The sequence below is a fragment of the Naegleria lovaniensis genome (genome assembly GCF_003324165.1).
Source record: "Naegleria lovaniensis strain ATCC 30569 chromosome Unknown tig021, whole genome shotgun sequence".
NCBI lineage: Eukaryota > Heterolobosea > Eutetramitea > Acrasida > Naegleriidae > Naegleria > Naegleria lovaniensis.
The window spans coordinates 516,050-529,693 of record NW_025407843.1 but is presented as its reverse complement, the minus strand read 5'-3'; the positions used below and the strand labels follow the sequence as shown (position 1 = coordinate 529,693).

General features: G+C 36.6%; 7 protein-coding genes across 7 annotated transcripts; 6 read left to right on the top strand and 1 right to left on the bottom strand.

Moving 5' to 3' along the window:
• Positions 1–936: 936 nt before the first annotated feature.
• Positions 937–2,838, top strand: C9374_004673 (uncharacterized protein; the record flags this gene model as incomplete). Its single annotated transcript, XM_044694338.1, has 1 exon — positions 937–2,838. One exon carries the CDS (start codon positions 937–939, stop codon positions 2,836–2,838), a length of 1,902 nt encoding a protein of 633 aa, XP_044549015.1.
• A 214-nt stretch (positions 2,839–3,052) lies between these two features.
• C9374_004672 (uncharacterized protein) lies at positions 3,053–6,634 on the bottom strand (the record flags this gene model as incomplete). Its single annotated transcript, XM_044694337.1, has 4 exons — positions 3,053–3,634; positions 3,724–5,123; positions 5,197–5,380; positions 5,441–6,634. 4 exons carry the CDS (start codon positions 6,632–6,634, stop codon positions 3,053–3,055), a joined length of 3,360 nt encoding a protein of 1,119 aa, XP_044549014.1.
• A 906-nt stretch (positions 6,635–7,540) lies between these two features.
• Positions 7,541–7,834, top strand: C9374_004671 (uncharacterized protein; the record flags this gene model as incomplete). Its single annotated transcript, XM_044694336.1, has 1 exon — positions 7,541–7,834. The coding sequence occupies one exon, from the start codon at positions 7,541–7,543 to the stop codon at positions 7,832–7,834; it is 294 nt and encodes a 97-aa protein (XP_044549013.1).
• Positions 7,835–7,917: 83 nt separating this feature from the next.
• C9374_004670 (uncharacterized protein) lies at positions 7,918–10,274 on the top strand (the record flags this gene model as incomplete). The annotated part of the gene is made up of 2 exons (XM_044694335.1): positions 7,918–8,140; positions 8,395–10,274. 2 exons carry the CDS (start codon positions 7,918–7,920, stop codon positions 10,272–10,274), a joined length of 2,103 nt encoding a protein of 700 aa, XP_044549012.1.
• Positions 10,275–10,421: 147 nt separating this feature from the next.
• On the top strand, positions 10,422–10,991 carry C9374_004669 (uncharacterized protein; the record flags this gene model as incomplete). The annotated part of the gene is made up of 1 exon (XM_044694333.1): positions 10,422–10,991. One exon carries the CDS (start codon positions 10,422–10,424, stop codon positions 10,989–10,991), a length of 570 nt encoding a protein of 189 aa, XP_044549011.1.
• Positions 10,992–11,571: 580 nt separating this feature from the next.
• Positions 11,572–12,220, top strand: C9374_004668 (uncharacterized protein; the record flags this gene model as incomplete). Its single annotated transcript, XM_044694332.1, has 2 exons — positions 11,572–11,727; positions 12,053–12,220. The coding sequence occupies 2 exons, from the start codon at positions 11,572–11,574 to the stop codon at positions 12,218–12,220; spliced, it is 324 nt and encodes a 107-aa protein (XP_044549010.1).
• A 307-nt stretch (positions 12,221–12,527) lies between these two features.
• Positions 12,528–13,492, top strand: C9374_004667 (uncharacterized protein; the record flags this gene model as incomplete). The annotated part of the gene is made up of 2 exons (XM_044694331.1): positions 12,528–12,533; positions 12,935–13,492. The coding sequence occupies 2 exons, from the start codon at positions 12,528–12,530 to the stop codon at positions 13,490–13,492; spliced, it is 564 nt and encodes a 187-aa protein (XP_044549009.1).
• Positions 13,493–13,644: the final 152 nt, after the last annotated feature.

The window sequence follows — 13,644 nt, the reverse complement described above, 5'->3', positions numbered from 1 at the left end:
TCGGAATGAGAATGTGTGTTTGAATTTTTTCCGTTTCACAAATAAATTTCAAAGTTTTTAACAAATTTCCAAACCTCAAGAACACGTGTCGCGCCCGAGTGAGTCCACACAGCAATAAGAAGTCCGGAGAAAAGATTGAGATTCAAGCTCAGGTGATTTACTGAAGTTGAAAAACAGAATTTCTTAAAACCCTAGCAATTGTTTCGATTGTCTTGACCAGTGAATACCCAAGTAAAAATTTCTGATGATTAAAAGTATTTAGCGCAGAAGGGCATTCAGAAGCATTGTCTGTGTTTCTTTGTTGTAAAAATTTCATGATTTCATCGTCAAGTCAATGCGAACGATCGAGAAGCAAAGGAAAAAACCCAATGCCATGTCACCATGTCTCCTTTCTCCAAGTGTTGCATACATTTATAAGGTTGTTAAAATTTTCACGTTTTTACAGTTTTAAAACCGCAACGTTGGAGTGATAATTTCCTTTTTTACATAAAACGACTTGGGAATACTTCTCGCAAAAGTGTTGTTACAAAATTCTTTGTATGGACGAAACGTCTAACGGAATTCACGTTCCCACTGTAACATGAATTCACAATCACGTTCAACTAGAACAACGTAACCTGCTTCAAAAAAACGTGTTTTTGAAAACAAACATCCAGTTCGAATTGCCTTTTCTCGATTCGAAAGCACACAGCTCTTGTTCTCTCCATTTCATTTGAAACAAAAAAACATTTAACTTCCACCAACACCCTTTTACAATAATAATCCAAAAAGGAATTCCAACCTTTCCAACACACGTGAAATTTTGAAGAACCTGGACGTCCAAGTAACCTGCAGTGAGTGAAATCACCCAACACACTTGAGTATTCCCAAGTCATCATTTTCAAATTCTTAAAATAACACTTCCCAACCGAGACTTCCCAAGTATTTTTTAAAAAAATGCATCATCACTCTCTGCCATCTATTAATATCTCTCCGAAGAAGCTTTCTCAAACCCTCCTCCGCACTTCCCATCAACTATTGGTCCGAACAGCAACAACAACAGCCTCAACTATTTCTGCTTCGGACGGAACGTGTGAGGAATCAATAGGATTGGCACGACCACAAACAATGGTAGGAGGACAGGAAATGGAGGTGATGATTCAATCCTCGATCGATGATCATGCAGAGCCAATGTCGGCTTCGTCCTTAAATTGGCCCACTTATTTTGAAGACACGGAATCAAGTTATAAACGAAAGAGAGATTATGATCAGTTTGAGGATGAAAAGTATGGCCTCGCTGATCCGTGTGATTTAGATCAATGTGATTATTCATTGATCATAACAGATAAAGACTATGAAATATTTGAACATGACAATGACGAATATATGGAACAACAATCAAAAAAGATGAAATTGGAAAATACCTTGGTGCAATATGAAATTGCCGAAGACAATTGGATTTTTCATATTTTTGTTTTTCTGTCTTGGGAAGAGCTTTGGGCATTGAGAACTGTTTGTAAAAATTGGAATGACATGATCAAACACGTGCCGACATCATTGACAGCATGCATGCTCAATCCAAAGTATTTTCAAGGTTTTTTGGAAAAACTGAATCCATATTTTCTCAATTTGACAGAAATTACATTGATCAAGTATGACGTTTCAAAAATTCGATGCCCCAGATTAAGAAATGCTGCAAGAACGATATTTTTGAGTCATCCCAATCTTCGAAAATTAGAATTACAAGCAAGTTGTAAAATTGGGCACGAAGAAGCTCAAGCATTGACTCTTATTTCCAAACCTCATTTGAAGGAAATTTGCATGCCAAGTAATGGAGTAGATGACATCATGTGTGAATATCTATGTAATGGAAACATTCCATCCATTGAGTATGTTGACATGTCCATGAATTCCATATCCCATACGGGTTGTGAATTTATTTCGCGATGGAAACAATTGAAATTCTTGGATTTATCTTACAACTTACTTGATGGATTGGCCTGTAAATTTCTTTCAGAATTGACCGAGTTGAACGAATTGAAGCTTTCTGGTTGTGGCATTGGTGACAAGGGTTGTGAATATTTGAGCGTACTTTACAACATAAGCCCAGGTGAAAGTCAACCAAAACTTTCCAAATTAACCAAATTAGATGTATCATCCAACGAAATTACAGCAATAGGTTGTCAACACTTGAAACGACTCGATAGCATCACATGGCTCGACATTTCATTCAATCCCATCACTCACGAAGGAGTTGTTCATTTAGGAACCATGAAACAACTCACCTCTCTTCAGGCAACAGATGCTTCGCTGGGGGCAACTGGAGTCGCTGCTCTCTCTGAAAGCGTTGCCCTTCGCAATAGTTTAACAGAACTCAACTTGACCAAGAATAATATCTGCAACGAAGGTTGTGAATACTTCTCGAATAAGAACTTTTCCAAACTGAAAGTATTACGATTGGGCTTGAATAGAATTTCACAACTTGGATGCAAGTATTTATCAGAGAGCACTTTTCCAGATCTTCAAATTCTTGATTTGCATTACAATGCTATTGGAGTTAAGGGAACTTGTTTCTTGTCACGAAACACCTTCCCAAGTCTTAAAGAGTTGAATATTTGTAGCAATAGCATCCACAATCCTCAGTGTCCATGTCTCAAGAAAGCTCCTCTTCGAAATCTCAAAAAGTTGTACATTAATGGAAATAATGTTTCGGACAAGTATTTGATGGAGATTCAACAAACACATCCAGATCTCATTACTGACCTACAGCTATCCCAACAAGTATTTAATTTTGATCCTCGAGCATATAGTGCAAAGGGAAATAAGGTTACGAATGGCGTAAACAATCCAACCCATTGAGAGACGGCAACTATCATTAACTTTGTGATCTTTCTCAGGAAGGAGCTCCAACTGCACGTGGCAATCGAATGCTTCTGATCAATGCGTTGAGTTGAAAGTCAGTTGTTTGTGACAATGTTGTTGGAGCTTCTTGACTGAGGAGATTTACAAAATTCATAAATAGTTTTGATCTTCTTTCAAACTACTTTAGATTTTTATGCAATATATTTTACTTTTAATCCACATCTCGTTCAATAAGTCCATTTCCAACTTCAATAATTACATCCAGAGGGGAAGTCAAGAGCACCACCTCTTCAGTTTGCTCGTCACAACATGCCACTGACACCTTGAAGGTACCTCTTTCCAAAAAGAAAACTTTCAAAGTGACCCTAACCACGTTCGAGTGAACCAATTCGATACAAGAATTCAAGTTTCCAGAATAACAATACTGTCTATTGGTAGCAACAATTCTTGAACCATTTTCAGCATCTTGATAAATGTTAAATATCAAACTTGCAATCTTGTTAAAGGCCTCTTGATTTGGATTTGTAGAACTCAAAGAAATGGAGACAGTAAATTCAATTTCTTCCGCAATTGCTGCTTGCACAGGTTGTTGATCGATGGCAAGCTCCTTGTGAGAAATAGTATGTTGATTATTTACAATTGCTGTCAATTCCTGTTTCACGTTGATAAGATCGTTCATGGTTGACGGTATAGATGTTTCAGTGGTTTGCTTTCTCATTTGAGTTTTGTCTTTTGAAGATTGTTTGACTTCATCATTTTCCTTACATCCAACCACACCTTGTGTATTCACGTACTATTCACGATAATGTGTTGTGATCATTAATGTATCATAAAGGTCAGTGTGAAACTCATTCACACGAAAAATCAATTTCTCTTACTTACAGATTTCCATCTCATCGCTTGAGCAATAATTCCTTTGTACTGATTAATGTCAGCAGTGTATGGAATATTGAGCTGTTCAAAATTAATATTGTGCAAGATGGAGGGATCTACTAGAATCATCTTGGTAGATTGGGCTCCAAAAGGAATTCCAGTATCAAATTGTTCGTCCTTCAAATATTGTGTCAAACTTGAGAGAAGCATGAATGAGGAGTTGGAATAATTATGAATTTTGGCAACAATTTTCTTGTTGAAGGTTTCATTCACAGTGATGCAATCCTCAACGACTAGAGCTCGTAATACAGTTGTTTTGATAGATAGATCAATTTCTCTGTAGTACGCCTTCTCATATTGATCGCTTTCAATTCCATATTTAATATGGATGTTGATAATACCAATATCACTGGATCCTTTCCAATATCCAACAACCTCGATTGGTATTGTTACAACATCTCCATCAGGAAGTAGAGGTAAATATTTCTTCACTATTTCATCCTTAATAGAAACAGAATTAGAGGTTTGATTAATGAATGTAATTTCAAGGAACGTAATTTCACAATTTCCGGTATTGTGTAACTTGGCAAAGAGTGTCGTTGTTTCACCCTCTACAAGAGATAATTGTGGTGTCGAAAGAGTGACATTCAATAATGGAACTGTCTCAATCACATCGATTTCATAAGATCTCTTTTCTTTCTTCTCATTGACAAGATGTTGCAACGTAACTGGTATATAGATTGGAGATTTAAATCTTCCATCTTCGAATTCTATTCCTACAGCGTCCAAAAGTATTCTTCCAACGTGCCTTGGTTTGGTGGCAATTACTACTTTGTGAGTCATACCGCTCAAGACAAGACATGAGTGAACAAACACGTCACATATTGGTTCTGAATTATCTAAACCTCCAATAGGTTCAATTTCTGGTTTAAATCGGACCAATACGTTTTTCAACCGTAAATCAAACCTGAAAGGATTCATAAACTCTACAAGAATTTGTGCTGTCTCATTCTTGACCCAATTCAACTGTACTCTAGTCTCATCTTTCTTATCGAAAGGAGAATAAATAAATAATTGAGGTCTGTTTTGCTTGACCTCTAATACTTTTGGTTCTAAATGTGAAGATAATTTCATGGGGGCTACCATTTTGATAATAGGTAATGGTTTCAATAGTACATTAATATTCTTTGGAATTTGGTGTGAAATAGCCAACACACGTTTCAAATGTTCCTCCTGAAGTAATTTGGGCATTATTGGATAATACTCTGAAAGAAGGTAGAGCCGGTATTGAATTTCAGTCGAGTAGTCAGGAGGGCTCATAGACTGTGCAAAATCTATCATGCTTTTAATAATATCCATTTGAATAGTGTTCCAACCTTTCAGTTTGTAGTTCTTTTTTACTTTCCATTCTGTATAATTGTTCATACAATTGTTGTTGTTAGAATTTAAAACATGAATCATTGTTGTTTGCAATAAACTTACCGATATTTGGGGTCAACTCCAAAGGTAGATTATATGCGTCTAAAAACTGAGCCCCCAATCGTATAGACACCCCTTGATTACACAAATCGTGATGTAATTGAGCTACATGGCGAAGGAAAAATCCAAATTTTCTCTTGGATTTCATTTGCTTGCAAATTTTTGCAGCAAATCCAGAGACCACAATCTAGTTACATGTGATGGTTACAAAAACATTGATCATAACCCAATGAGAACCAATACTTACCCTTTCTTGAGTTGTGAGCGTGACAGCTGTTTGGACAGCTTTGGAAAGGCAATCTAAAGCCTCTTTTCTCTTCTTTTTGTCACAGTAGGTTGAAATGAATACAGCAGTTTTGATGTAGCACTCTACGAGAAGATCCTTTTTCTTTGATTTGTCGTAGAAATCAAGTGCTTCATGCATCAAGTCATAGATTTGTTGAATAATGGTGCTGTCAACTTCCTTAATTGCTACCTTATTTTTTACAAATGTTACAGTGGCAATACCTTCAGAGCTACCCGCTAGATATAACGCATAATTCATCGACCCAGCAGCTCCATAAGAGTTTGCCAGTTGTTGCTTGCAAATGTTGGATATTTCAGTATAGGTTGACAATGCATCTTCATAGTCAGATATCAGCAATGCACAGTCGGCAAAAAGTTTCATGTTTTGTAAGTTCTTTTCGTCGCTCTGTGGGGTTGTACTACTTGGAGGAACGGTAGGCTGAGTAGAGGAAGGTTGTGGAAAAGTTGCCAAATCATTTCTTGATTTCGAAGGAGTCATCTTTTTAGTATTGAGAGCTGATGATGATGGGAACATGCCTGTGGGAGAAGACATGAGAAACGAAGTTGACAATTCATTAAAGTACGCTGCTGGATTTGAAACAATTTTCTCAAATCTAATCAAAACTTGTCGTGCAAGATCAGAAAAGAGATAATCAATGTGAAATCCTACATGACTTTCATCTTGATTTGGAATAACAACCAATTCTTCGTCCTCGGGTGCTGTTGTTTCTGGATCTTGTTCAACTGCAAAACATCTTCCAACAATATTCTTTCCGTATACTTGTAACTTTTGTTTTTTGTATTTTGTAAAACCGCTTGCCACTGATTCTTCACTCAAGCAACTCATGATACCGATGACTCCATGAACGTTCCGATATTGATGAAAATCAGAATATCCAGTATTGATACTAGTTTCCTCTACAAACTGAAATTTGAGCACCGATCTAGCCCAATCTTGTTTTTGGAACGGACTCTTTAAATTATCATCTCGGAATCGAGTCAGACTCTTTATCGGTTTTGAATCACATGCCTGTATCATGGACACAAACTTTTTAAACGTGCTGGCATTGATTTTACCAATAGGAAAAATAGCAATTCGTATCAACGCATTGGTTGCAATTCCTAGCTGGCAACCCACCACATCAATCGAGGACATTTTTTAAATAATAAAAATTTTATTAGGACGATTAAATTTTAACAAGCATGAAAGTTTCAAATACAAAGATCCAATCACAAGCTAGTTCTTACGGGGCAACCCAAAATGCATTAGTATTTCTCTTAATTAATATGGACGGGAAGCCTGCCAGGAATATGGCGACACTCCCGCTACAGTCTTTGACTGTATGAACTGTGAGTGACAAAAGCAGAAGCCTTTGTTGTGTTCTTTAACAGAAGAATTGGTTGAAGAAACAAGTGAAGAAGAGGCGTGTTGTATTTATTGTCGGGATGGCATGAACACTTTTAGCCATTTAAATGTGGTTCAGCAAAATTAATTTGATAGATATTGATGTGAATTGAGTGTGCAGCATTCGTCAGAACTTGAACGATCAAAGAAAAGACATTAGATCTCGTCCGCCTAGGTATTAGGTTTGAATAATGAACAATTACTTTCTGAAAGTCTTATTTCTCATTTCCCAAGTATTGTGAGAGGGTCGAGAAGAGAAATAATTAATCACTTCTGATTCATCATGATCATCTCCATATTGATTCATGACTTTATAATTGAATTGTTTTCGTTGTCTTGTTCCTCCGATGATATTGTCCATTGAAATTTCAGAAGAGTAATTGGAATATCCCTTATTGCTTCTTGTGCAGACCATTGTTGTTGTGTTGTTTGATTGTTCAGATGTTTTCAATATTTGTTTTGTTGTTGATTTTCAAATTCTCACATTTTCATCATGAATTTATTTTTGAATTTGTTTCCAGTATTTTGTGAATTTCCATCACAAAGGTGATTCCAGCAAAAAATGGATGACATCAAGCTCAATAAATGCCCAAGCCGGCACATCTCGTAATTCAATTTAAAACAACAAACAAATTACTAATAATAACGACAATAACAATGGTCTCAAGAACATCACCAAACGATTCCTCATCATCCACTGATAAAATTCCAACAAAGACTGAATGGGTCCGATCCAAACCTATTGATATTACCAAACGATTACCAAATTTTGATATTGATCCAGGCAATGTTGTGAGTGGAACCCGAAGAAGAAATAATGTGGATTATCACGTTTCCAATTTAACTGGAATGCAAGTCTCAGTGAAACGATCATCGAAAAATACTTTGGAAAAGAGAGCTACTTCATTGTCGCCCTCGAAAATTACAAAATCAAGAAAGATGAAAAAGTGAATAAATACATAATATAATCTAGAAAATACATGCCGTTATTCATTCTTCAAAATGTTGTGGCTTCATAAAATTTAACTCAAAAAATGTGGTCATTGAGGATAGGGAAACGATTGGCAATTTTTGTTGCCATTCTTTGCTTTGCTTTTGTCGTTGAAGTAGTGAGCGGGCAACAACCATTGCAGTGGAGTTCTTGTGATCATTATTATGATTTTCAAATTCCAGAAAATACGCAATTCGTTCCGAGGTCATCACTCTCAAAGGAACAAGTGATGTATTTTCCAATTGTGGATGCTATTAATGACCTGAGTATGTGGTTTCAGCGTTAATTGAACAATATTATTCACAAACATGTTCCGAAATATTCTAAAAATTTGGTTTCAATCAATGAAATTATTGAACTCGAAATATATCAATTATTAATATTTATTGAAATGACACATGTGAACACTATTATGGACGGCTTTGATATCTCGTTTTTTGCTCCTCACATTACGTATTCATTGAACGATGATGGTCGACCAATAATTTCAAATTTGGAATTTCATACTAATGCGGAAAAGACTCTCAAAAAAATCAAACCTACCTCACCAAAGCCGAATGTTCACAATTTGAGGTTCCTCTCGACCACTCCTCCAACACTAGCAATGCACATGTTAAACTGTTCGTCAAGAGAATACGAGGTTCCAAAACACAAAATGCTCCTCGAGCTCTGTGGTTGCTATCTGGTGGTCCTGGTCTCGCCAGCAATATTTTCGACTTGATCATGGATCTCTTGTCTAAATTATTGGGAGATACATTCGACATATACACTACTGATCATCGAGGAGCTGGCCGCAGTACTCGTGTCACTTGTACCTTAACTCAGGCAGAGACTTTGGGAAGCGACGAAGGAATTACAATTTCTCAGAAAGAATGGACTAAACCAGGATGTGCTCAAGCATTTGTTGCTGAATGGAACGACGATAGGGCGCAACACTTTTCTTCAAAGGCTGCTGCTATCGATGTTGTGAAATTAATCGAGGCCATTAATCTCCCACAAAATCAAAAAACATTCATATATGGAGCTAGCTATGGAACGGTATGGATTTCTCGAATTATTCGATATCTCGAATTGAATCAAAAGGATATTGCACAAAATTTAATTTCTGGATTGATTATGGATGGAATTGTGAATGTGATTGGAAAACCAGCTCCAATGAATGATCAACCTGGACCTTCTGAAAATATCAAATCTGGGCGATTGGTGTTAAACTCTTGGGATGAAAATTTCAATGGTGTAGGCAATGCATTATTTCAACTCTGTGCTCGAAATTTGACAGCAATGGCCCTCGCTCAACAAATTTCACCACAGTCCGATACATCAATGTTCGCACACCCAAAAGCTTATGAAGATGTGGCGAATGATTGCCGAGAAAGGTTTGAAAAGCAGTTAATCGAACATGACAATGACATGACGTTATATGTGAGACGAGTATTGAATAATGTGTATCATCAAGAAACAGGTAGTTCATGTCGTCCTGTACGAGATTCTCTCTCAGAATTGCAATTGAAAACACTTTTTCAAATTTTATTAGCAGATTTATATGGAAGAGTGTTGATTCCTGCTATCATCTATCGATTGGATCGATGTGACGAATTTTTAGACATCCCTTTTCTGCTTCATGTGAACGATGTAGTAATGAACGCACCAGCTCCTTCTCCTCAATTAGTCCCATTACAATCTCCAGTATTGCAAGCTCATATAACTTACTCTGAGTTGTGGAATCCAAATTTCAGTATTCAACAAATGCTTTCAGAATATAACAGTACTAACACCACATTTGGTGGAGAGGTGATTCGCATGGCCTCTCTATTTCGAATCACAGAATGGCCTACTTATCAATTAGACTCTGATTATTTCGAAAAGTCCTTTTCTCTACCTAACAAGATTCCACTCCTCATGATGAATGGAAATTTGGATCCTCAAACACCCTTATGGTCAGCTCTTTCACAAAATGCATCCATTCAAAATGAGAATTCCAATTCTGACGATAATGGTCTGTATGATTTGGTCATTGTTCCATTTTCACCACATGGTGTCGTGGTTGGCCCTACCAGTCGAAATTCCTTAATACCTGTAGGCCTTCAATTATTAGTGAATTTCATTACCATGGAAGAGCCCAATCCATTTACATTGAATCGAACATGTTTGGATCAAGTTGAATTTAATTTTACAGGATCTCTCTATTACAATCAACGCATGTATGGAGTATATAATTTATATGAAGATTCGTATTATGCAGACAATGGAAGAAATGCCACTGTGAGCTTGTATTTGATGGTGGGATTACTGGTTGGAACATTGATTGTGGCCATTACTGTCATGAATGGCCTTATTTATTTTATTATTACTTTGAGAGATAAGAAAAAGATGAAGGTCTTAGAAGATGATATTGAATAACAGTTACTTGCTTGTGTCCCACAACAGTCAGCATTCCTTTGTTGTTTAAAATTTTAACTTAACAATAATAACGAAACAAGAATCCAATTCATCTTGTTGTTCGCCTGCCAGGTCATGGGTTTTCAAAAACGCTCATCCCGAAAAAAAATGAGTTCTTCACACAACAAAGACCCTCGCAGAGAGAAAATTAAATCTCTCATCCGAACCATCCCAGACTACCCAGCCAAAGGTATTCAATTTAGAGATATTAGTACCTTGTTGGCCGACAAGGAAGGTTTAGCTCTTGTTGCTGATTTATTTTATGAACAATACAAGGATGCCAAAATTGATTTGGTCGTTGGTATTGAAGCTCGTGGATTTATTCTCGGAGCTTTGTTAGCCTATCGTATTGGTGCTGGATTTGTGATGGTGAGAAAGGAAGGAAAGATGCCTGTTGGTAATGGTGTAGAGACCATCAAGGAGTCCTACCAAATGGAATACAGATCTGCAACAACTATTGAGATGCATACTGATTCTATTAAACCAGGCCAACGTGTGATTATCATTGATGACTTGTTGGCAACTGGTGGTACCTTGTTGGCAGCTGCCAAACTTGTTGAAAGACTCGGAGGAACTATTGTTGAGCTGTCGTGTATTGTGGAATTGCCAGACCTTGGAGGTCGATCCAAGCTTGCTGGTTATCCACTTTATCACATGGTTGAATTCGAAGGAGATTAATTTTCAAAGCATTGCTTCACATGAATGTTTAAAATTCATAATAATTTAAATTATTTCATTAACAGTGTTCTTTATTTTGTGAATCATTATGCGAATTACCAGCCATGAAGGAGCAGGAGAGAAGTCTCTTTTAGTTGAAACAGCCTTGTTTTCTGACTGTTGTTCAAAGTCTTCAAACAGCCACTGACTGGCAAATATGAAGAGAGAATCTTAATTCGAGCCACAAGTTTTTCTCCTTAATCTCAACAAGCACTTTCAAACTGTTGGTTGAGGTTTCAGCTCGATTTTTGAATTTGATTGGAACAAGGAACGAATACAAACTCAACAACTTTATGCATCGTTGTTGCTGAAACACTCCGAGTTGGCATTCCAATGAACTTATGGAAGACATAAATATCACTCCTGCTAATTCGGGGGTCTAGCATGTCGTGTCCTCATCATCATGACCCAAACGGCTTTTAAACGTTATTTGAAATCAAAAAAATTTCCTTCACAAGCCTTTAAAGATTTTTGAAAAGATTGCTCCAAAGCAACACTATCATCACCGAAAGCCTCACGATCATCATTAACCCACAACAAAATGAGTAAACAAGAAGACACTGAACCAGTTGAAAATGTTATGAATGAAGAAGAGGAAGAGGAAGAGGAGGAAGAAGAATTAACTGAAGAACAAAAGAGAGAAATAGAAAAGATGCAAGAGGCTAAACTGAAAGAAACGCACGGTACAGGTGTAAAGGTGAGTATCCCCGAGAGACTTTCTTGTTGTTGTTAAAATGTTTATTATCATCATCATATTGGCTCTTGATATCTCTCCACACTTGGTTCATTCCACTACTACACAACCCTCTCATTTATCATGATGTGCACAAAAACATGGTTGTTTTAAAATGATGATACGATGATTATCACATTTCATGCTGTGCCATTTGAATTACAAAACAACACGATCATCATGGCAAACAATTTATGACTCCTTTGGAATTTTCCTTTGGGTTTCACAATAACACAATTATCATCATCACGGATAACATCAAATTCCTCTGATTTGATTGACACTTTAGAACACAAAACATTCGTATTTAATCAAAAAGGATCGTAAAAAGTTTGACTCTGCTGACTATGCCATGAAAAAGAACTCGGCTGAAAACAAGGGAGAGCCAGTGCCAAAAGCCATCAAAAAGGGTGAAATTACCAACAGATTTGGAAGTCACTTGACTGAAAAGAAGTAAGACTTGAAGAATTTAAGTACACATTTTGCAATGCCAAACTTTCTAAACACATCTACCACTCAAAATCATTTTCCAAATCCCTACCCATCATTATCATTTAATGTATTATCACCCTGGTCAATGCTTTGGAGCACCTTGTGGCTCTAGTTTCTACTATTCAAATGTCACAGTTGGATAGTATTACTTTAAACCATTTTACTATGGATTGACATTTCCTCTTTCACTCTCTTTCAATAATAAACAGTTATGATAAAAGTTGCAAATTCTTTTCTTACACACAAAAAATCTTCCACACAAGAACGCTGACATGGTGGTACGTACTTGAAGAAGATTTAGTTCCTCTCAGACCTTTTCAAACTTGTGAATGTTAATCTCATGATCCGATATTATTTGATAAACATTGCTTCTTGATTATCTCAAACGATGGACACTGGTGTCAATATTGAATCCTTCGGATGATAAAATCATAACGATATGAATCATAACTTTCAATGATCATTCCGTATGATGTGGATTTATAAAAATTATATAATTTTGATTATTTCCAAATGATGATGATGAATATTCCAACAACAAACTCAACGGTTGACGATGATTATTATTTCCAAATGATTATTTCAACAACAAACCCAAATGGATGAATTTATTTTCCAATCATTGACATCATCACGACAACACAAATGAAAATTCTAACAACAACAACAACAACAACAGCTCGTCCTAGTCATTGGAGACCTCCACATTCCTCATCGGGCCAGTGATCTTCCCGAACAATTTAAAGCCCTACTCGTTCCTGGCAGAATTCAACACATTCTCTGCACTGGTAATTTATGTTCTAAAGAAACTTATGAATATTTGAAAACTATTGCTCCCGATGTTCATATTGTGAAGGGAGAGTTCGATGAAAAGATTAAGGGCGTTCCTCCAGCTAAGGAATTTGAGGTTGTGGAAATTGGACAAGTTAAGATTGGTCTCATTCATGGACATCAAGTTGTGCCTTGGAATGATAAAGAGTCATTGGCCATGTGGCAAAGAAAGTTGGACGTGCAACTCTTAGTGTCTGGACATACTCATGAGCATAAAACATTTGAATATCAAGGAAAGTATTTTGTAAACCCAGGAAGTGCAACTGGAGCTTTTTCTCCACTCACAGAGAATGTGATACCAACATTTGTATTGATGGATATTCAAGGATCGAATGTTGTGAATTATATTTATCAATTGGAAGATGACGAAGTCAGAGTGAAAAAGAAGGAATTCCAAATTCAATAATTATGTGTAGAAACAACAAAAAAGTTTTCTTGTCATGTTACATACTTGTTGGTTGTATCATTTCCTCAATCGTTCAATCTGCTCTGTGGTAAGAACATGGAATTGCATGTCACTTTTATTCATTCACGCCAGCAAGTGTTTAAGGATTATGA